The sequence below is a fragment of the Pristiophorus japonicus genome, chromosome 17, assembly GCF_044704955.1.
Source record: "Pristiophorus japonicus isolate sPriJap1 chromosome 17, sPriJap1.hap1, whole genome shotgun sequence".
Classification (NCBI taxonomy): domain Eukaryota; kingdom Metazoa; phylum Chordata; class Chondrichthyes; family Pristiophoridae; genus Pristiophorus; species Pristiophorus japonicus.
Window position 1 is genome coordinate 13,331,039 of NC_091993.1, and position 24,933 is coordinate 13,355,971.

The following is a 24,933-nucleotide window of genomic DNA, read 5'->3' on the forward strand; positions in this document are numbered from 1 at the left end:
AATAAAGGATAGGTTAGGATTTGTGTTAATGGAGGGTAGTTAGGACAAAGAATGCCCTACCAGAATCAGTGTAAATAGTATTCACAATGGCTTTTGAAAGGGAATTAGATAAATAGTTGAAAAAGTTAAAATGTAAAGGAATATGGAGAAAGGGCAGGAGAATACAACTATTTGGATAGATCTTTTAAAATTAGCGATTGCAAAGGGAATAGTCAATGTATCGTCAAGTGTGATGCTTAATTGTTGAGGGTCTGCTTAAGTTACAGTGTCACACTGCACTATAATGTGACACCCAACATACAATTTAAGCCAAGTTTCATTAATAAGTGAATTATCACTTCTGGAAGAATGGAAATTATAATAATTGTATCCTGTGGATATTTTGAACGATACATGTTAACCTTCAATATGGAGAACATTTTTTTTTTTTTTTAAATACAGAACACACAAATTAAATGGATATTAAAATCTAAAATATTCATCACCAGCTAACTTGAAGATGCAGGTTTCAATCGTAAACCTGCCCATCATTGAAAACTGCTGACCAGCTGTAACAAGCTCAGTCGGTGTTCAGCCATTCCAGCAGGTCTTTCAATGGGGAAGAACTCCTCTACAGGGAGGAGCAGGTATCTGACACTGCCCACATCCCCCATAGCCAAGTCTAACTGCAGAGGTAAAAGTCCAGGGCCGACACAAAACAAATAAAGGAATGTGTACATATCTTTTGAATCATTTCACCCATATTCTTTTGATGCCAATTTTTCCTCAGCACTTGCTACCATTTTCCTGGTAATTCAGTAATTATCATCCCACAATTCTAGTTGCATATTCAAAAATCAGCTTCCAATCAGAATACAAGCCATACTGGGGAAGTCCTTAAAAGGGAGAGCTTTGCTGCAAACTGCAGTAAAACACCAAGGTATCAAGTATGTTATCGAAAGAACAGAAGCAGTAAAAAGTGCCGTGTAAATAGAGAGTCTTCAACAGGGATTAAAAAGAAAGAAAATTACAAATGCTGGAAATCAAAACTTAAAATGTTGAAAATGTACAGTAGGTCTGTCAGCATCTGAAAGAGAAAAGACAGGTTGATGCCTTGGGGCACAGGTTTACAACCAGTAATGGTGCCGGACACTCGACCTTTCTTTTTTTGTCAGATACAGATCGACCCACTGAGCATCTCCAGCATTTTCCTCCATCTCAACAAAGGTCAGCACATTTCTGACACTTTTCTAAGCTTTTGAACTTCAAAAAAATACATGTCACGGTCCTCCAATGCTGAAGGTTATTGTAAAGTTATCTAACATGAGGATCTAGCTTCGAGAATACTTAACCCTAAAAGAGCTGGTTACACTTTGCATACAAACTGAATGCAGTTCCTCTTTATTCAGCAGGGAATTTTTCATTTAATTAACACAAAGATAATCAGAACGATGAAGAAAATGTCCGAATGCGCTAAAAGTACTGAAGTCTAACCCATGCAGTATAATTTTACCATCATTAACGGTGTCCAGCACCACGTATACTAATAGCAGCTAATGAGATCCATCATTTGAGATTAAAAAATGTGCTTCGGGAGGATTAATTTTCTAGGGCAGGAATGATTATTTTATGGAGGGTTCCACGAGGCTGAGAGAGCGTTTAATAGGTCTCGAGTTTCGCAACGGTTCAGCATTACGATATCATGGTTGTACTGAATATAAATTCCATGGCACTGTTTAGTAAACAATCTTTACCTTAGCAGGTGGCACTTTCCCAGCAGCCGTTATCTGACCTGTGAAAAATCTACCGAAATGGTTAGCTGCCAGGACAACCGACTTGTACCTGGAAAATAAAAACAATATACATTTGAGAACATTTTTAGTAAGGAACGGATAGTTATTGTAAATGAGGACACCAACAGCTTGCAATTCTAAAGCATATTTAATGCAGGAACCCACTGCACGATGCTTTACAGAGGGACAAATGTCGATCCGTCTGTAGGAGAGTTAGGAGAAGTGACCCGACAGTTTGGGTGTAAAGTAGAGAGAGAGAAACAGAGGGATTTAAGGAAGGAGTTGCAGCGATCAGAGCAAAGGCAACTGAAGCTCTGCCCCCAACTGTCACTCTGTATACAAGTAGACATCTATACTTAAAATGGTAACATGTATCACACTAATACACAAATAATTTTTAAAAATTCCATACAAAATTGTACTGAAGGAGGATACATTTTTGCCTGAAGACTACAACCCATCATCATCATAGGCAGTCCCTCGGAATCGAGGAAGATTTGCTTCCACTCCTGAAGTGAGTCCTTGGGTGGCTGAACGGTCCAATACGAGAACTACAGTCCCTGTCATAGGTGGGACAGATAGTCGTTGAGGGAAAAGGGTGGGTGGGACTGGTTTGCCGCACTCTCTTTCCGCTGCCTGCGCTTGGTTTCTGCATGCTCTCGGCGATGAGACTCGAGGTGCTCAGTGCCCTCCCGGATGCACTTCCTCCACTTAGGGCGGTCTTTGGCCAGGGACTCCCAGGTGTCGGTGGGGATGTTGCACTTTATCAGGGAGGCTTGGAGGGTGTCCTTGTAATGTTTCCTCTGCCCACATTTGGCTCGTTTGCCATGAAGTCGTTCTGAGTAGAGCGCTTGCTCTGGGAGTCTCGAGTCTGGCATGCGAACAATGTGGCCTGCCCAGCGGAGCTGATCGAGTGTGGTCACAGCCCTACTGATTGTTGTAAACATTCTCTCTGGTCTCAATTATTGTCTGAATACATAGGCATTGATTAAAAAACGACTTGTATTTATATAGCGCCTTTCACGACCACCGGACATCTCAAAGCGCTTTACAACAGTGCAGTCAGCGTTGTAAAGCACAAAGACACAATTCTACATTCCAATCTAGTCTTGGGCATATATTTTTTTTAAATTATTTATTTATATACACACACACAAACACTATAATTAATTACTAGCACCTCTTATCTTCAAGATTTGTTGTTTGGTAATTCTTCAAAAAGCTATGCCTAAAGGAGATTGGTTTTTCTTGTCGTGCGAGTGACACTGGCAAGGGTAGCATTTATTTCCCATCCTTAGTTGCCCTGAGGACATTGAGAGTCAACCTCGTTGTGTGGAGCACAAGCCACATTTAAGTCTGACCAGATAGGAGGGAAGGGGAAAGCAAAGGTCCCCTTCTGTGAAGGATGTTAATGAACGAGTTGGGTTTTTACAACAATCCTGCCGCTTGCATTGTTATTCCTACATTACATTGACTTCACTTCAAAATAAGTACTTTATTGACTGTAAAGCACCTTGGGACATCCGGTGATCTTGATATGCACTCTAAAAATTCAAGTCTTTCTTTTCTGGTGTCAGCCCACAAATCACCAGATTTAATACAATTTCACAAATTGCCATGATGGGATTTGAATCCATGACCTCTACATTTTTAATCCAATATCAGAACCACAACACCACCATATCTTAACAAGATCCAGAATCACTTTTCAAAGCTAAGTGCAAATGAGGGAAAGGGAGACCAGTCTATCCATCTAACTCATCCTTCCATAGAAAGCTAGGGTTCATCACCCGCCCCCCTCCCTCCCTCCCTAATAGCACCCAACTTCATTTTGAACGAGTTTTTTGCTCCCACTACCATATCACTGCTTGAAGAAATGTGTCCTGATTCAGTCCTGAACTTGCTGTTTATTAATCTGTACCCATGTCCCCTTTTCCTAGAATCACGGTTTAACTTTAAATATTGTTTCAGATTAACCGATTTTATTCTACTTTGTAATTTATATACCCCAATAAGGTCCCCTTTGTTCACCCCTTTTCAAAGCTGAAGAGTACAAGATTTCTCACAAAAAAGTCTTCTGACACTATTAATCAATCTCGTGGCCCTTGTCTGCACTGCTTCCCAGGCTTAGATTTTAACTCCTGTGAATTGGCAGTGAGAACCCAGCTAACCAGAGCTAATTACAACTTCAGCATGATGGCTTCAGATTTACACTCTACTGATTTAGCAATGCAGCTCAGCATTCTGTTTGCTTTGTTGTCTACTGTTTGCAATGACGAGACACAGAATGTGCTGAATCGTCCATTGCTCGCCTTTCAGCCTTTCCCCTAGCTGGTTCACCACCATTTACTGAGTACAAGTCACCAATGTTTTCTTCCAAAGTCCAATACCTTGCCCCTATCTTTATTGAATTTCCTCTGCCATTGTTCTGCCCAATTGCAAGTTTCCTCGACATCCTTCTGTGGTCCCTTAGCTGCCTCACCAGATTCAAATATTCCCTCCCCCTTTAGTTCAGTCTTTGCAAATCTGACCAAGTTGCATTGTGCTTCCAAATCCAGTTCATCCATATAGATTAGAAACAGTAGGGGCCCCAAGCACTAATCGCTGGGGCACTTGGGTCAATGGGATTACCAATGCTATAAAAACTGGTTTAAAACCCAATGTCATTCATTTAAAAAAAAAATGTTGGTTATACCCTGCTATGTTAGCCATGGAACTGAGAGCATCATATCCCTGAGCTATAGTAACTCGAGGGACCTGGTCCATAGCCAGGACAGAGGCCTTGCGCTGAGCAAGTTTATTCATGAGATCGGAGTTCTGGGCTGGATAGATAAAGCTGACAAGAGTCGCTCTCTCCTTCAGGAGGTCTGCTTCATGTGCTCCCAGGGTGTTATTGAAGATCGGAGGCCTAACCTGCAAACAGATTTAGAAAATATATATTTAATTATTATTAAACACTTGAAACTGTTCCAAAGTAACACACATTCCAACAGCCAGCAAACGAGAGTGACAATTATATTTGAATTTGGACCAGTTAGAAAAGTCTTACGGGCGAACAAGTACAACTCGCATTTATATATAATTTAATGTAAAGAAATATCTGTAGTGCTTTATGGGGGGGAGGGGCTGCCTCAGGCATTGTGCAAACATTGGGACGGTGTCCAAAGTGCTGGGATATTGAGAACATTTGCATACAACTGTGATTTGCATATGCTCGCGTTCCACCCAAATAGGCTAGCCTGCACCTAACTCCTCACATGGAGATCTAGTTTGGCCAGACTATTGAGCGCAATCAAGTTTTTTTTGCTGCAAGAGACCTTTTAAAATGCTATTTTCTGAAGTATTCAATTGAGAAGTGGCATGCAGCTGAGAGATTTAAAGACGAAGAAAACTCCTCCCCCCGCCCTTTTTAAAAAGAAGAAAACGGCAGTCTTTTTTTTAAAATAGTCTTTTTTACCTTAAGTAGTGTCCCCCCTCCTGCTGCTAGGCCACTCCAGTGACATCAATTATTGGAGAGTATCACAGAGCAACTACATTGCCAGCAGCAGAGATGGTTGGTCATGTCCAACTGGCCTTTGAACCACGCCGTAAGCCACCTGATCCTGAACAAGCACATTACAAGTTGGGAATGTAGATTTCCCAGGGTGTAGCATTGTGTCTGGGCAGAAAGCTAGCAGGCCAGCTTGAAGTTAGCAACCTCATATCTGCTGCAGAGCACCTGCGGGACTATATTCGTCCATAAAAAGTGGGAAGAACTCGAACAAGTTCTCTCGTTTGACTTTTCTTCCTCTTTAATAAATTTTGTCCAGTGTAGAAATGTAATCCTAGAGCTAAAAACAGTTTAATGGTTTGCTTTATTTAAAATGATCAACTCTGATGGGTATATAATAATGACATATGGGTATATAATAATGACATTTTAGAATGCTTTACCAAGTTGAATACAATAATTAGGTACTGCACAATACAAACTATTTTTGATACGGATTTTGGCTTCCATACAAACTAATTCATTGAATTCTGTGGTTCAATTGAGGATGGATCATGCAATTATTTAAAAATGACCACAAGAGTTTCTTTCTCCAGTCAGCAATATTTGTGTGGATGAACAAATGAAAGGTTCTTTACCATTTGTAATTAATTATTATTATACACAGAGGCATTTTATGCTAACTACAATTTAAATCTTCATTCCCATCAATTTCTCCTTGAGAAGTTACACAAATTGGATATCTAGGTCATGTGCATCTATTGATCCTGGCTGAACCACATTAGCTCCCAGTACCCTCAAAGCGAATAAAAATAAGAATTTTGTATTAATGACCTTACCCCTCCCGTCTCTATAAACTTGCTTCAACCCTACAACACCCTTGGCCCCCTGAACTCTCTGTTCCCTCTGACTCTGGCCTTTTGTGGGCTTGCCAATCCTCAGTTTTGCCAGTCCTTAGGGGCTGCTGGGTGGAGCATCACAACAGCAACAGACCATTCCGTAACCATGGATACAGGTTGAGCATCCCGAATCCGGCAACCTCGGGACCGAGGCCGAGCTGGTTTTCGTGTTTTTCCGGATTTTGGAACGTCTTTCTGACATCACGAATTCGGAAACACCCGAGCCCAGGTTCGGGTATTTCCGGATTTCGGAACGTCAGAAAGTGGGGGGGGGGGGGGGGGGGGGGAAGGGTACCTGCCGAGGAGTTGTTCGGACCGTCCGGGGCCCATCGAGGTGGTGTTTGCATCGGGCGCGAGCCCATTGAGGAGGCTGTCGGGCGGGGCCCCGTTGAGGAGGCTGTCGGGCGGGGCGGCCCCGCAGAGGTGGTGTTTGGGTGGGGCTCCGCCACGGAGGTTGTCGGGCCAGTGGGCTCCACCAAGGATGTCGTCGTCGGGCGGAGCCCCGCCGAGGAAGAGTTCGTGCGGGCCGGCAAGGAGGCCCCGAGGTAAAGACGGCGAGGCAAGGCCCAGAGGTCGGGCAGCGGCGAGGCCCCGAGGTCGGGCAGGGTCGCCCGGTCCGGATTCCGGAACATTTTACGGATTCCAGACGACCCTGCCATGAATCGTCCCAGAGTCCAGATTCCGGAACATTCCGGATGCTGCACCCGTATTACCATAGGATCATTATCGCGCCACTCGCAGTTGGCAGAAGGGACACTTCCATCAGATGGCCTGAGCGAAGTTCCCTTCTATCTCCAGCACTACCATTGTTTTATACCTTGCAGCACGTGAGATGTAATGAAGCACATCACTATAGCATATGCACTAAAATCTGCAACAAAGGAGTTGCAAAGGGAGACTTAGCTATTGCTTTAGACAAGACATCACTTTCCCCCCTCTCGCCCACTGCTCTACTTCAATCTCACACCTTGCATCGTTTTTTAAGTTAGGATGTCTGAGCCTCAAATCCCAATGCAACACCACATTGGTGCAGGCTGTAATAGATTCCTCGCAATGTGGCTTCTACACAACACAGTAACACGTGCTTAGATCATGCGGAGTATTGTGTATCGGAGCAAACTTTTAAAACTTGTCGGCTCAATAAAATTAAGTTCCCCAAGCAAGCTTCCTTCTAAAAACATAATACATCAGTTTAAAGATTCTGCCAAAGGTACATCAAATTAATGGGCCTGAAATTCCAGTCAGAGGCTTCTTTCGGACGAACACCTCCAACCAGACTTTTTACGAAATGGGTTCCTGGAGACGCCTGTGATTCCGCGGCGGGAGGCCTTCTCTTTCCGCGCTTCGAAGTGCACTCCTGTCCTCGAGGTTCGAACGCAGAAAGTGCAGTCACAACCAATATCAGGTACAGCATTCTCATTAATAGCAATGGGAACTCTGTACCTATGAGGAGTTCTCATTTCTCATTAATGAGAAAAAAAACCCCACACTAAACAGATAAGAAATAAAAAACTCACCTCACATAATTAAAATTAATCGAAATTAAAGTTAATAAACGTGTTAGAAAAAAATATCTATTTTTCCGATTTTTTTTAAGTTTTGTAATTAGTGGTTAAAAAGTGAGCAGGGTTTTTAAACATTAAAAAAATCGGTTTTTAAATTTTATTTTTCTATGTTTTAAAACTCTTACGCTGGTAAAAGTAGGCTATGCGCCTGCTTTTACCAGGCGCAAGAGTTTTAAGGACATTCGCAGGGCAAACTGTGCAATCTCGCCCATGCGAATGTCCTGGCTGCCAAGATGCGTGCGATCTGTCAAACCTGACAGATCGGATAAAATGGTTTTCTGCGCATGCGCATTGCGCGCTGAAAACTGGCTTTTGCGATGCCTCCGGGGTCCGTACGCACTCCGTACGGACCTGGGGAGGCCGGGATTTCAGGGCCAATGTTTCAGCAAATAATTGGAAAAGAAAACATGTGGAATACATGCATAGTCTCTCTCAGCGCCATTTGCTTTGTGAAAATATTTCAGGCATGTTTACTCTTCATTGGTTCCTAGGTAGGGTATATACCTTTAGAACAATATCTGATCCAAAAACGTCTTTTGTCTCATTAATAATGGCTCCAGCCTCTCGATATTGGTCATCGGAGAATTTGGCACCGTCTCCAGCTGTCGTCTCCACTTTCACAGTAAATCCCTGTTTGACGAGGGCTTGAACACCTGCAGGGGACACGGCCACCCGTTTCTCATTCTTATAAATTTCCTTAGGAATGCCAACAACCAAATCTTTGTAACGGACACCTATATAAAATAACGGAAAAAATTTCAGTTTAAAAAAAAAACATTGCAACAATATCAAAACAACATGTTGCAAAGGGTCAACTTGTACAAGTGTTTCCATAATGAAACTCTTTTAGGAGTAAACAAAAAACATTAAACCGTGCCCCCCGATCTGGGGGAAACACCAACATTTACAAGGCCCTTTTTTTTTGGGGGGGGGGGGGGGGGGGGTTTGGGCACAGAATCAAATTTTTTTCCAAGTACCCCCTATAAATGGGGAGGGGGACACTAAAAGCACCGGCAATTAAAACAAATTAACTTAAAAACATAAAATCAAATTAAAATTTGGTTGCCGGGCGTGATGATGCACTCCAGTGGACACCGCGTGCTCCATCTCCAAGGACACCCTGGCCCGGATGTGTTTGATCCAGAAACTTTCCACTCAGCTGCAGGTCATTGATGGTCCTTAATGATCAGTTTTCTGGAATGTCTCCATCTGTACTTTGGCAACTTTTATGGACGTATGGTGGATCGTGCATCATGTAGTGCAATCATAACTGGGTCATGAAAGCATTTTTGAATTAACAGTGACATATATCTTAAACATTGATATAAACCATAATTGTACATTTAAAACAGAAAATTCGAGAAACAATCAACAGGTCAGGCGGTATCTGTGATAGGTAGGAAGGGAGGCTTACGGTTTCAGGTCGATGGCCTTTCGTCAGAACTAGAAGATGTGACAGATGAACAGCTTATAAGCAGGTACAGAGCCAGGGAAAAGAACAAAAGGGAGAGGTCTGTAATTGGGTGGAGGGCAGGAGATGATTAAGTGACAAAAGTGATGATTGTCACCTCTTTTGGCCTTGCACTATGAGAGAAATTACAGAAACAGAGGATGTGTTCGGAGGATACCTGAACAATTGCAGCAGAACAGGAGGGAAACATCTGGTAAAGTGGAGAAAGCTCCCAAGGTCCAGGAGTGTGGCGGACAAACGGCAAGTCGACCCTAGGGGTGTGGACCACCCCACTTGGTGTGTACCAATAAGGGGTCTGTATCTCAGGCACCAGTCCACACCTCCCCGATTCTACATAGCGCTGGGGCACCTGTCCATTATCAGCACCTGCTCGCTGAAGTTGTTAAAATGAATTGTACGGCAAGAAGGCTGTAAAGAAAGACTTGCATTTATATAGCACCTTTTACGACCATCGGACGTCTCAAAGCGCTTTACAGCCAATGAAGTACTTTTAGAGCAGCCAATTTACGCAGTGCCTAGGAATGAGGTGCAGTTCCTCCAGCTTACGTTCAGCTTCAGTGGAACAGTGTACGAGGTCGAGAGAGGTCAGAGTGGGAGTGGAAGAGAGAATTAAAGTGATTGGTGGACCGGAAGCTCAGGGTCATGCTTGCAGACTAATCGGAGGTGTTCAGCAAAGCGATCACCCAATCTGCGTTTGGTTTCCCCAATGTAGAGGAGACTGCATTGTGATCAGTGACCACAGTATACCAAGTTGGAATAGTAGCACAAGTAAATCGCTGTCTCAACAGGAAGGAGTATTGGTGGGGCTATGGATGGTGGGGGTGAAAGGGCAGGTGTTGCATTTCCTGTGCTTGCATGGGAAAAAGGAGGACATTACAGAAGCTCTGGTGTGGGAGGTGGTATTGTCCGAGTAGATGCAACGGAGAGGGAGAAACTGGGAGATGGGAATGGAGTCTTTACAGGAAGCGGTGTGGGAAGAAGTATGGTCAAGATAAGTGTAAGTGTGCTCACAGTAGATATCAGTGGACAATCTAGCCCCAGAGATGGAGATCGACAAGTCGAGAAAGAGAAGGGAAAAGTCAGAGATGGACCACATGAAGGTAAGGAAAGAGTTAGAAGCAATATTAATAAAATTCTCCAGCTCAGGCTGAGTGCAGGAAGCAGCACTGACACAGTCATCTACGTACCTGAAGAATGGATCAGGGAGGGAACCGGGTAGGACTGGAACAAAGAATGCTCAACATAGACAGGCATAGCTAGGATCCATGCGAATTCCCAGTGTCACAATTTATTTGGAGGAAGGTGAGTGGCGTTAAAAGAAAAGTTGCTCAATGGGAGATCAAGTTTAGCCAGGCTGAGTGTGTCAGGGGATAGACTAGTTGGGCCACTGTCCAAAATAGTCAGAGAGCAGAATTTCAAGGTGGAAGAGATAATTGTGCAACATTAGTTAACATCCAACAACATAGCCAAGTTAGGTAAAGAGCTTACAGTAAATTTGTTATCAACTGTTATCAATGTGCTCTCAATTCAGCAAGAGAGTGAACATCCTGTTGTGTAGACAATAATGAGACAGTAATCTAATCAAAAGATTTAGACGATGAAAAAGAGTGCCAAACTTGAGCAGCCTTCAATTATCTGAGGCCAAATTTAGCACACACCCATGTGTTTACTTCTGATTTAATCACTTGCTTGTGGGTTTCTTTTTCGGTTTTGGATCAGTATTTTAGCCTGTGGCATCTCACGAGGTGCATTATTTTCTTCTGAATCAGAATTTCAATGGAAAAGGTACAATTTGTCGGTGCCCATCTTGGGTCCAGAATCAGCACTGTGCAGGCAATGCATGCCGCAACCAGGAGTCAGCAGTGCTGTGCTACTGGGAGGAGTGCTGTGCTACTGGGAGGAGTGCCCCATGCTCCACGTGAATGTTTAAATAACTGATCTGTTCGGAGGCAGCCGGTTCCTAGGCCGCATCCACACCAGGAAAACCCGAACGTGACAGGTCCAGCGTCTGCTCCGCTCAGGGTTCTCTCAGAAGGGTCCTAAAACAGGCGTTTGGCCGCCCATTGGATGATGCAAGGCACCTAATGCCTGTTTTAGATGGCTGCCCCCAAGGCCAATATGGCATCTGACATTTTTCAGACGTCCTTGGGCACAGGGCATAGCCCTGCAAAATTGGTCATTTTGGCTCCCATTTTCTAACCAGAAAATTGGACAACAATGACCAAGTACTACCCCAAAGAATCTTAAAATCCTAAAATAGTATCCCCTATTTTTAATCCACTCCTACATCAAATTATTTATACCATAATCAATATTTAAACTTTTAGTTGTTAGACCCATTATCTTTGAATAATGCTTTCCTTTTGGTTAGGTTTCCTTGTATTAGGTGCCCCCAATATTTTCAATCCATTTTTGCTGGTTTCAGCTGACTTCTCCATCTTATGCAACTATACAGTGACCACACAGAGAGTATATCTATAGTATACATATATAACACTTACCTTATTTAACAGGATTTTAAATGTTTAAATTACTGAAAAATGTGTCTTTGTCCTTTAAAAGACTTACGCTGATAAAAAAACAGGCCTTACGCCTGCTTTTATCAGTCATAATAATTTCAAGGGCATTCGCTGAGCAGAAATTGGACAAATAGCCCAACTCTCCACCCGGAGAGGCCCTTTACTTCTGGATATGTGCGAGGAGGAATTTTGACAGATCGCAAGTTCCGGGTTTAGGTGCATGCACTGTGCGTACCTAAACCCAGAACTTGCGGGGCCCCTGTGGGCGTGTGTACACCTCATCCACGCCCATAGGGGCTGCAAATTCAGGGTTAGAGGGACCATTTATGTCCTAAAAACATTGCCGTGTAGAGCAATTAGGCTAACCTTGGTGGCAGAGAATAGACTACGTGGAACCAGCTGATAAGCTTCAGCTGTCAAGAGGAGACATCCCAGAGAGGCCCTTCTGGATGCATATGAAACCTAACAGGATACAGAAGGTAAACCCAAAACGATAATTACAGATATACTAAGGCAGCAGGACAAGAGGGACAACTGGTTCAAAGTGCTGCAAAGACAAATTTAGTTGCGATGTCGATGTATTTCTTTACACAGAGGGCGATTTATGATCAGCTGGCACAGATTGCCAGGACAAGTGGCTCAGTCTAGGACATCAGAGTCATTTAGAAAATCTGTTGCTGCAATAGGACAGCAAGAGGATCAGTATCCTGCAAAGAGATCAAGTGGGCTTCTTTGTGGAAATGTAACTTATGATCTTGTTCTCAATAATGCTTTTGAGCCTGTTGCTGGGAGGGTCAGAAGGCCAGTCTAGATTGACGTGGTATCTGAATTTCTCTTGCTGTCTCTGTAGGGAATCAGCATCCTCCATTACAGGGTTACGGACATAAAGTGGGCAATGTGGGACTGAGCTCGACTGCTCTTTCAAAGAGCCAGCGCAGGCATGACGGGCCGAATTGCTTCCTTCTGTGCTGTAAGCTTCTATGATTCCATCATTTGGCATCTACCTGAAGAATGGACAGCAGAGATCAGGAAATGTCTTGTCCCCTACCATGGAACGACACACAGGCATACTGCTGTGCTGTGCCATCAGGCCACCCTAATCTTTTTAAAAATGCAACAGAAAATGACTGATGAGAAAGCATAAATCAGCATTGTAAACAGGAGTGCATGCTGCAGCATAAAGAAATAGTCAAGCGACACCAGATATAAACAACTAAGTAGTATCAGATTACACTACCAATGGAGCTGAAGACTAAATAGGTTTCAGAGTCTTAATATCACAAAGTTGTTATTTTCCCCACAGAACAGCAGTATATTTGTGTTGCTCCATGATGGGGCAGGATGTCAACAGTCAATCACACCATCCTTCTGCAGGGCCCCTCGTTGTCCAGCTCAGTGGGACTGCCCTCGCTTGGTTTCACTCGTGCCCTATCCAAACGGAATCAGAGCATCTCCAGAAATGGCTTCTCTTCCCACTCCCACATCATTCATTCTGGAGTTACCCAAGGATCTATCATTTGCCCCTTCTCTTCCACTTGCTGCTCCATGGCTGCATCATCTGTAGACACTGGGTCAACGCCCACATGTACGCTGATGACTCCCAGCTCTACGTCCCTTCCACCACCTTGGGTGTTGTCACACCGAATGTCTGACATCCACTCTTGGACGAACCTCCAGTTAAACAATGGGAAAACCAAAGCCATCGTCTCCAGCCCCCACCACAGACTCCACATCCTCCCAGCCATTATCTCAGGCTGCAACAGGCTGCTTGCAACCTTGGCATCCTATTCAACCTGGAGTGGAGCTTCCGACACCATTATCCTCACCATCGCAAAGACGGTTACGTTGCCCATCTCTGTCCATCTGCTGTTGAAACCCTCATCCTTGCTGGTCACCTCCAGATGCAAACATTCAAAGGCGAGCCATCCGCTGCCCTCTAAACTTTAGCTCATCCAAAGCTCTTCTGAGCAAATCCCATCTCCACATCCATCACCGCTGTGCTCACTGTCCCATACTGGCTCCCAATCCTCAGAAAGTCGTTACTTTCCCATAAAACAATTAAAAATTCTTATCCTCGAGTTTATAGCCCTTCAAAGCCTTGCCCATCTCAATCTCTATAAAAGGTATGACCCGCACTCCCCAAATTCTCCATTTCTCAGACTGCAGCCTCTTCGGCATCTTCCTCACCCTGCCATTGGTACCGCGCCTTCAGCCTTCTAGGGCCTATGCTCTGAAATTTGCTCACCAAACCCCTCTGCCTCTCCACCCCCTGAAAACCCATCTCTGTGCCAATGTTTTCCGTCAAACTTCTTAATATCTCCTTATTTGACTTGGTGTCCATTTTTGTCTGATTACACCTCTGCGAAGCACCTTGGGCTGCTTTTCAACATTCACGGCACTATATAGATGCAAGTTGCTGCTGTTGTCAAGGATCAACTATGTAGATTAGGGTCACATACAGGTCAGATTGGGTAAGAACGTAAGAATTAGGAACAGCATTAGGCCATATGGCCCCGTGAGCCTGCTCCGCCATTCAATAAGATCATGGCTGATCTTCGACCTCAACTTCACTGGAAATGTTTAGTCATGATGCTCTGGCCATCATGGATGTGGGACGAGTTTGATGGGCCCAGTGGTATTTTCCTGCCCATCAATTTTGTATGGCTGTAATTCGAGTACAAGTGCAGAACACATAGGGTAAGAATAGCAAGTTCCTTCATGTTCATTTTCTCCTGGTCCTCGCCCATAAATTACCAGATTTATTGACTTTCTTCATGCTCAGGATCGCTGGCAAGGCACATCCTAGTTGCCCCGGAGAAAGTGGTGGTGGGCTTTCTCCTTGAACTGCTGCAGTGGTTTGATACAATTGAGTGGCTTGCTGGGCCACCTCAGAGGCATTCAAGACTCAAACACATTGGGGTGGGATTGGAGTCACATATCGCCCAAGGGCTATGATGGCAGGTTTCGTGTGAGCCGCTTGGGTTTTTACAACATTCCAAAAGTTTCATAGTCACTTTCTCTGATGAGGTTTCTTTATTTCGAAATTTTAAAATTTGAATTCAAATTCTCAAACTATCATGGTGCAATTTGAACTTTTGTTCTCTGTATCATTAGTCCAGGCCTCTGGGTTACCAATTCAGTAACATAACCACTACACTACCATAGCCCTGATATTTCATAAGTTTCCATGATAGGATTTGAACTTACAACCATCCAGATTGCTAGTCCAGTACTATTACCACTATACGACCATATCAGCAGATAAAAGTTATAAAAGAAGCTAGATGCCGAAGAAGTGGATTGATAGTCTTGTACTGTTGGACCTCTAACTAGACGATCAGGAGTTCAAATTCCACTTCGACTGGTGTTTGAACACCCCAATTAACTTGCAACGCTTGCCAAATGACATCAGGTTGGGCTAAATGGAGCAGCGTAGTACTCGGTGACTGAGGCTTGGAGAGACCGGAGACCCAGTCTTTTTCCACGGAATGATGTTTCCCTTTAGCTGATTTCGGGGCGATATTGACAGTAGCACATACCATGGTTGTCTGGCAGATACAGCGACAACCAACCAATGGATGACAGCAATAGAAGAATGAAAGGGATTAGAAAGATACACAGTATATTACGTTGATTCTGGTTAGGATAATCTCCCAAATCACTCTTTTTTTCAGATGTCAATTTACCTGCTCTTCATTCCACCTGTTATGTTCAGAATAACTCCACAAGACTATGCTGTAAGCTCAAACTGTTGTGACCTTGGTCTCTTTAATGTAACTCCAGAGTGAGGAAGCAGCGTGGTAGACTGCCTTTTATACCTGCTTGCCCGGGGTGTGCAGGTGACCCTTGGGTCTCCCACAGGTGCGTCCCCTGGTGGCAAGTCTTACATACGAGTAAAGTTTACATACATAACATCACTCTGCCTCACCCCACGCCCCCAAAGTTTTAGATACAAGTTGAGACGATCTGGGGCTCTACGTTGCCGGGTTGATCGCCGGAGTTGAAGTCCTGGCATGGGTGAGTTGGTTGGATCATTGCTGCACTGCAGCGTGTCTGTTCTGATCGGACTGTCGGGCTCATCCTTGTGGTTGACCGCGAGATTGATTGCTGGTTGGGTGTGTAGGTGGATCAATGATGGTAATGTCCTCTTCAAACTGTTCTTGGTTGTCAGTGAATTGCAGTTTGGTCTGATCCAAGTGCTTTCTGCACATATGTCCATTCAAATGTTTGACAACAAACACTCTATTCCCCTCCTTGGCTAAAACAGTGCCAGCAACCCATTTGGGACTATGGCCGTAATTAAGAACAAACACAGGGTCATCAACCTCAATGTCACGCGATACAGCCGCGCGATAGTGGTAAACATAGAAACATAGAAAATAGGTGCAGGAATAGACCATTCGGCCCTTCGAGCCTGCACCACCATTCAATAAGATCATGGCTGATCATTCACCTCAGTACCCCTTTCCTGCTTTCTCTCCATACCCCTTGATCCCTTTAGCCGTAAGGGCCATATCTAACTCCCTCTTGAATATATCCAATGAACTGGCATCAACAACTCTCTGCGGTAGGGAATTCCACAGATTAACAACTCTGAGTGAAGAAGTTTCTCCTCATCTCAGTCCTAAATGGCTTACCCCTTATCCTTAGACAGTGTCCTCTGATTCTGGACTTCCCCCACATTGGAAACATTCTTCCTGCATCTAACCTGTCCAGTCCCGTCAGAATTTTATGTTTCTATGAGATCCCCTCTCATCCTTCTAAACTCTAGTGAATACAGGCCCAGTCGATCCAGTCTCTCCTCATGTGTCAGTCCTGCCATCCCTGGAATCAGTCTGGTGAACCTTTGCTGCACTCCCTCAATAGCAAGAACGTGCTTCCTCAGATTAGGAGACTAAAACTGAACACAATATTCCAGGTGAGGCCTCACCAAGGCCCTGTACAACTGCAGTAAGACCCCCCTGCTCCTATACTCAAATCCCCTAGCTATGAGGGCCAACATACCATTTGCCTTCTTCACCACCTGCTGAACCTGCATGCCAACTTTCAATGACTGATGTACCATGACACCCAGGTCTCGTTGCACCTCCTCTTTTCCTAATCTGCCGCCATTCAGATAATATTCTGCCTTCGTGTTTTTGCCACCAAAGTGGATAACCTCACATTTATCCACATTATACTGCATCTGCCATGCGTTTGCCCACTCACCTAACCCGTCCAAGTCACCCTGCAGCCTTTTACCGTCCTCCTCACAGCTTACACCGCCACCCAGCTTAGTGTCATCTGCAAACTTGGAGATATTACACTCAATTGCTGCATCAAAATCATTAATGTATATTGTAAATAACTGGGGTCCCAGCACTGAGCCTTGCGGCAACCCACTAGTCACTGCCTGCCATTCTGAAAAGGACCCGTTTATCCTGACTCTCTGCTTCCTGTCTGCCAACCAGTTCTCTATCCACATCAGTACATTACCCCCAATACCATGTGCTTTAATTTTGCATACCAATCTCTTGTGCGGGACCTTGTCAAAAGCCTTTTGAAAGTCCAAATACACCACATCCACTGGTTCTCCCTTGTCCACTCTACTAGTTACATCCTCAAAAAATTCCAGAAGATTTGTCAAACATGATTTCCCTTTCATAAATCCATGCTGACTTGGACCGATTCTGTCACTGCTTTCCAAATGCGCTGCTATTTCACCTTTAATAATTGATTCCAACATTTTCCCCACTACTGATGTCAGGCTAACCGGTCTATAATTACCCATTTTCTCTCTCCCTCGTTTCTTAAAGTGGTGTTACATTAGCTACCCTCCAGTCCATAGGAACTGATCCAGAATCAATAGATTATTGTAAAATGATCACCAATGCATCCACTATTTCTAGAGCTACTTCCTTAAGTACTCTGGGATGCAGACTATCAGGCCCCAAGGATTTATCGACCTTCAATCCCATCAATTTCCCTAACACCATTTCCCGCCCAATAAGGATTTCCTTCAGTTCCTCCTTCTCACTAGACCCTCGGTCCCTTAGTATTTCGGAAGCTTATTTGTGCCTACATTATGCTGGTGACGTCGGGTTTCAACATGATCATTGAGATCCGGGTGGACTAAGGAGAGCCTGGTTTTGAATGCTCTCTTCATTAACAAATCTGCAGGGGGAACACCAGTAAGCGAGTGGGGTCACGTCCGGTAGCTGAGAAGAATCCGAGATAACCGGGTCTGCAGGGAACCGCCCATCATGGGTTTCAAGCTCTGTTTCATAGTTTGGACTGCCCGTCCCGCTTGACCATTGGATGCAGACTTAAATGGGGCAGGTCTGACATGCTTGATGCCATTGCGGGTCATGAACTCGTTGAATGTGAAACATGGTCCATTGTCACTAACAAGGACATCGGGCAAACCATGGGTAGCGAACATGGCCCTGAGGCTTTCAATGGTGACATGATGACATTATTATACATTCAATCCATTTAGAGTAAGCGTCCACTGCTACTAGGAACACCTTTCCTAGAAAGGGACCAGCGAAAACTACGTGGACCCTGGACCACGGTTTGGAGGGCCATGACCACAGACTCAGTGGGGCCTCCCTTGGTGCATTGCTCAACTGCGAGCAAGTGTTACATTGGTGTATGCATGACTCCAATTTCAAGTCAATGCCCGGGCTACCAAACATGCGACCTGGCGACAGCCTTCATCATGACTATGCTTGGGTGGGTACTGTGTAAGTCACGTATAAACGTTTCCCTGCCTTTTTTTGGCAAAACTACGTAATTCCTCCATAGGAGACAATCCGAATGGATGGACATTTCATGCTTGCGTCGGTAAAACGGCTTAATTTCGTCTTGCATTTCCCCAGGAACCGCCGACCAGCTCCCATTAAGGGCGCAGCATTTTACTAGTGATAGCACAGGGTGCTGGCTAGTCCAGGTCCTGATCTGGAGAGTCGTGACGGGTGACCCCTCGCTCTCAAAAGCATCCATTACAAGAAGCAAGTTTGCAGGTTGTGCCATTTCCAGCCCGGTGGTGGGCAATGGTAGCCGACTGAGGGCATCAGCACAGTTCTCAGTGCCTGGTCTGTGGTGGATTACATAGTCATACACAGATAATGTTATTGGCCATCTTTGGATGCAGGACGAAGCATTGGTGTTAATACCTTTACTTTGAGAACAGCAAAATTAGTGGTTTGTGGTCGGTTTCGAGCTCGAATCGGAGTCCAAATAGGTATTGGTGCATTTTCTTAACTCCATATACGCATGCTAATGCTTCTTTCTCAACTATACTGTAGGTTCTTTCAGCCTTACATAAACTTCTGGACACATATGCAACCTGTTGCAGTTTGCCTGACACATTGTGTTATAGCAAGCCAACCGACTCCTTATGAAGATGCATCACAAGCCAGTACTAAACATTTACACGGGTCATACATACAAGTAACTTGTTAGAACATAGCAGGTTTCTGGCCTTTTCAAAGGCTGTAAATGCAAAGGTTCCAGAAAAGTGCTCAACCCCGGTAGAAAGTTACCAAAATAGTTGAGGAGTCCCAGGAACGAATGCAGCTCAGTCACACTCTGTGGTCTGGGTGCATTCTAGATGGCCTCCGTCTTGGAGTCCGTGGGTCTGATGCCAGCCGCCGCAATCTTTCTCCCCAGAAATTCGACCTCTGGCGCCAGGAAAACACACTCGGAGCATTTCAGCCGGAGTCCCACTCTGTCCAGTCGCTTGAGAACCTCTTCAAGGTTGTGCAAATGTTCGGTGGTGTTGCGACCAGTGATCAGGATGTTGTCTTGAAACACCACGGTGCGCGGAACCAATTTCAGCAGACTCTCCATGTTCCTCTGGAAGATGGCCACCGCCGAGTGAATCCCAAAAGGGCAGCTGTGGTATATGAATAGTCCTTTGTGTGCGTTGATGCACGTCAATTTTTTCGAAAGTTCAGCCAGCTCCTGTGTCATGTAAGCAGAGGTTAGATCCAGCTTGGTGAACGACTTCCCCCCTGTTTGCGTTGCGAACAGGTCATCCGCTTTGGGTAGTGGGTACTGGTCCTGTAATGAGACTTGGATGATTGTTACCTTGTAGTCCCCGCAGATTCTGACCGTCCCATCGCTTTTCAACACCAGAACAATTGGACTGGCCCACTCATTGAACTTGACTGGCGATATGATCCCCTCTCGTTGAAGTCTATCCAGCTCGATCTTGCATCATGTATGGAACCACTCGGGCCTTGTGATGAGCAGGTCGTGCATCAGGGACTAGATGGATCTGCACTTTGGCGCCTGTGACGTTGCCTGGCTCGAATAAAGATGGGAATTTGTTTAGCACTTGGGCGCACGAGGCGTCATCCACTGAAGACAGTGCTTTGATGTCATCCCAGTTCCATCTGATCTTTCCTAGCCAGCTTCTGCCGAACAGCGTTGAGCCATCGCCTGGTACAATCCAGTGATAAATCATGCACAGTTCCATCGTACGATACCTTCACTGCCGCACTGCCAATGACTGGTATGAGGTCTTTGGTGTAAGTGCGCAGCTTGGTGTGAATCGAGCTTAGTTTTGGCCTTTGTGCCGTGTTGCCCCACAGTTTCTCAAAAGCCTTCTGGCTCATATTTGACTGACTCGCCCCAGTGTCCAATTTCATGGAAACTGGAATGGTGTTTAATTTCACTTTCAACATTATCGGAGGGCTTTTAGTGGTTAAGGTGTGTACCCCATACACTTCCTCTTAGCCTTGGGTTGAGTTGCCTCTCTTACTCGTTTAGCGTGATCCACTCCTGATCAGTCATCTTCTGCCGACTCTGCCACGTGGTGAGTTGCAGCATGTCTGCACATTCGCTGGAGGTGCCCCATTGTTCCACAGCCTTTACACACAGTGCTTGAATTGACATTGATGGGCCCGATGATTACCCCCGTAGCGTCAACATGGCGTTAATGGATTCGCATTCACGCCCCACAGCGGACTCGGAGTCATCCTAGGTCTGGCCTCTGCAGGTGTGTAGGCCCTGCCATGTACAGTTCTGCCTGCTGAAGGCGTTATTTTATGCACAGTACTTGCCGGTGAGCTTCCTTGCTGCAAAGATATCTGTTTAGTGTTATCGCTCATGGACATGAAAGCCTGGGCTATCGAGATGGCCTCGCTCAGATCTCGGGATTCAGCAGACAGCAGTTTGCGAAGAATGACCTCGTGGCCGATTCCAAGCACGAAAAAGTCCCGCAACATTTCCCCCAAAAATCCAGCAAATACGTACAGTCCCGCAAGGCACCTTAGGTCGGCGACATAGCTCGCCACGTCCTGGACCTCGGAGCGATGGTCCGTATAATAGTGATACCTGGCTATTAAGATGCTCTCCTTCGGCTTGAGGTGTTCCTGAACCAGCATGCACAACTCTGCATATGTCTTCACCGTTGGTTTCGTCGGTGCGAGCAGATTTTTGATGAGGCCATATATCGTGGACCCACAAACGGTGAGGAGAATCGCCCTGCGCTTGACCGCGGTCTCTTCTGTATCCAGCTCGTTGGCCACGAAGTACTGGTCGAGACGCTCAACGCAGGCTTCCCAATCATCATCCTCAACAAATCTCTCAAGAATACCAACGGCAGCCATAACTGTGTGAAAGTTCGTGATCTGTTACTCGTCGCCAATTGTTATGTTCAGAATAACTCCACAAGACTGTATGCTGTAAGCTCAAACTGTTGTGACCTTGGTCTCTTTAATGTAACCCCAGAATGAGGAAGTAGCATGGTGGACTGCCTTTTATCCCTGCTTACCCGGGGTGTGCAGGTGACCCTTGGGTCTCCAACAAGTGCATCCCTGGTGGCAAGTCTTACACACTAGTAAAGTTTACATGTATAACACCACCAATTTTTATTTCCGATTACAGGGTATCAACATTTAAGATTTTTCTTTGTATGGTGCAAGGACTTAATTGAAAGTGTCCAACATTTTTACAAACAGTGAATTTCAATTTTGCTGTGCTACTTACAATGTCTTAATTCAAATTCATGGATAACTCAAACTGTTTTTAAAGAGCTCACCAATCCACGATTTTCTACCCATCAAAATAAGAGTCTGAACATTGCAGGCTGACGAGGGCAGAAGCAGACAAAACCGCCTTGATATCCCTTTCCATGCATAATTAAATAGGTAAAGGCTTGAATTTCTTAAACCAATTGTCAGTTTTCGTGTTAAACAACAGCTTCAATCAATGTTTGACACGGTGTTGATTTTAGCAGTAGTAGACGAGGTCCAACACTGCCTGCAGTGCGCCAGCGCAGCCTTCGGTCGCCAGTGGAGGAGAGTGTTCGGGGGCCAGGCCCTCAAGTCAGGGCTGTGGTGATACCTGCCCTCCTGTATGGCTCAGAGACGCGGCCTTTTGGCTAAGATCATGCGTAACTGACCTGACAGGGGAGTAACCATGACCAGAAAGTGGTTCTCCCTGGATCAGGAAGGTGGTTCTCCTATGCTTTTTGGAAATAGGAGGTGGGTGGGGGGCCTGCCCCGTCCACCTCCATGGCACGAACCTGGTATTGCAGTACTTCCAGGAACGATGCAGCTTTGGCTCTAGGCCTTTTGGCTAAGAGCAAAATCATTGGCGCAGAGTGATCTTTGATGGGTGCAAGGTGACCTTTGGCGTTTATGATCTGAAAAGTTGATCTGACAAAGAATTGGAAAGATTGGCAACGAATAAAACATTTAAAAAAAATATATATACAGTAGACTGCTCAAAATCGCTGGACAAATACCACCAACGATGTCTCCGCAAGATCCTGCAAATCTCCTGGGAGGACAGACGCACCAACGTCAGTGTTCTCGATCAGGCCAACATCGAAGCACTGACCACACTCGACCAGCTCCGTTGGGTGGGCCATATCGTCCACATGCCCAACACAAGACTCCCAAAGCAAGCGCTCTACTCGGAACTCCAACACGGCAAGCGAGCCCCAGGTGGAAATGTTTCAAGGACACCCTCAAAGCCTCCTTGATAAAGTGCAACATCCCCACCAGCACCTGAGAATCCCTGGCCCAAGATCGCCCTAAGTGGAGGAAGAGCATCCGGGAGGGCGCTGAGCACCTCGAGTCTCGTCGCCGAGAGCAAGCAGAAAACAAGCGCGGGCAGCGGAAGGAGCGTGCGGCAAACCAGACTCCCCGCCCACCCTTTCCTCCAACAGCTGTCTGCCCCACCTGTGACAGAGACTGTAATTCCCGTATTGGACTGAACAGTCACCTGAGAATTCACTTTGAGTGGATGCAAGTCTTCCTCGATTTCAAGGGACTTCCTATGATGATGAGTATTTGGGATACACGTGATCTTTGGGCCAGATTAACAATTCTAAAACTTTAATTAATTTGCTGTCTGGAGCCTGCCTGAACAACTGGTGTAAAGAAAATGCAGTATAAGCACAGCTTTAAAAAACACACACAGACACAATTGATGCTTACAGCACACAAATACTTTACCTCATAATTGCAAGTTAAGAATTGTGTTGGGGTTTCCATCAAAACTTTAAAATATATTCTGCAATTGTACATTGTTTTAAGTCACAGAAACAATGTATCTATTTAAAATTGTCACTAAGAAGGGTTAGGGGAAATGTCTTTATGTTGGAGTATGGAATGCTTTAAGACATTGACAATTATTTAAAAAAAAAAGGAAAATTGGTTCAATATTGGAAACAGAGGAAGATTTAGGGCTATGGGGAGAAAAGAGGCCAATCACCACCTCCTCAGGCTGACTAGGGATGGGCAATAGATGCCCGCCTTGCCAGCGATGTCCACATCCCGAGAATGAATTTTTAAAAAATCTATGGGTATTAATTTTGGATATACCAAGAAGCTGGCAGACACGATGGAGCGAATCCTTGTGTGTTGTAAACTTCTGTCGTTCTATTTTGCCTCTTGACCATAGAATTAATAAAGCAGTACAGCAATTAACTCGATTCGATCTGTCTAATGCAATCTGATCAACACATTGAAGTTACTCTTGGTACTGGAACAAAGGCACTACTTCCCTACGCAGACTCTTTCTGAGCATGACGTACAGCTCTCGACCGTTCCCCCGTTTACTGCACATTTGCTGGTTTCATATATCACTCCTTTATTGGCAGGGATGCTGTCTCAGATTCTAGATATTATAAACAGCTGCTGAAACCCTGCCCAACATGGGCCGAGGAAAAGCTGGCCAGTTAATATCAGAGCTGCAGTAAGGTGGATTCATTCCTGTTTACCTGTATAACCTCCCTCAAGAAATTATAACATGTACAACATAACAATCAAACTTAAAGAATACCACTGTTTTTACACAAAGAAAACCAGGTAAGTTTACGATGGCTAAATTACATTCACCTTTATTTGACATTTTCTAAGTGATTGATTAGACATGACTAGCACATGGGAAACAATGTTGAGACATCATGTTAAAACCTTAAAACATAAAATAAGCCTATTTTTGTTCATATATTAAAAGTTAAAACGAAAAACAAGCTGATTCGGTTAGGTCAGTATTGCAACAGCTTTACATATCACAATTCCCCATATCCATCAGCCCACCTGTATTAATTGTTTAACACACACAAAACTCTTATGATTTTCCTGAGCTTGAATGAATAGAATGGACTGCAATTCATTGTGAGCACTTGAGGGGAACGAGCAAACTGCCACTGGATGGTTAAAGGTAAGTCAGGAGGTCTTAAAGGATCTGAAATATGAACACACATGTACTTATAAGCAACTCACTCCTCTTGAAGTGAGATATGCAACAAGCTACAGGTGATCGAATAAAAAAAAACATAAATATTTACCTTTAACAGCTTGCTGGTCCCACAAAGCTCGGTAAGTTCTAAAATAGCGTTTGCAAGGCGTTCGCTTAACTGTTACAGCTGGTACACTGTGGAGCAACGGTAAAGAGCAGCACATCGCACCACGGAATAAACCGGCCATGGTGAATCGTGGGCCAGGATGGTTGTTCTTTCCTTATTTTTAAATTAAGCCACCCTGAAGAGAAGGGGAAAAAAAAACACTTAAAAATAGGAAAGCCAGCCTTCCCATAAAGCCAGCTAGATGGTTAAATGGACGCAGTATTCTTTCTGACCCGGCATCACAACACTGCTACTACTAAGACCCCTGTGACATCACAGATCGTTAACAGCGCTGACTGGTTGTGAACAGTAACATGTTCTTTAGCGAATGTGAAATTCAGGGACTCCTGACTGAAAAGGTGTGGTG

General features: G+C 44.8%; 1 protein-coding gene and 1 pseudogene across 2 annotated transcripts in view; one reads left to right on the forward strand and one right to left on the reverse strand.

Moving 5' to 3' along the window:
• The window catches only part of LOC139227558 (NAD(P) transhydrogenase, mitochondrial-like), a 90,662-nt gene that overhangs the window by 61,153 nt on the left and 4,576 nt on the right, over positions 1–24,933 (reverse strand). For both annotated transcript variants that reach the window (XM_070858404.1, XM_070858405.1), the window contains 4 exons: positions 24,510–24,702; positions 8,231–8,460; positions 4,468–4,685; positions 1,734–1,821 (listed from right to left, as the gene is read on the reverse strand). In XM_070858404.1, coding sequence (XP_070714505.1) covers positions 1,734–1,821; positions 4,468–4,685; positions 8,231–8,460; positions 24,510–24,648 — 675 coding nt within the window. In that variant the 5' untranslated portion in view covers positions 24,649–24,702. The remainder of the gene's footprint in view (positions 1–1,733; positions 1,822–4,467; positions 4,686–8,230; positions 8,461–24,509; positions 24,703–24,933) is intronic.
• Positions 22,069–22,269, forward strand: LOC139228375 (U2 spliceosomal RNA; annotated as a pseudogene).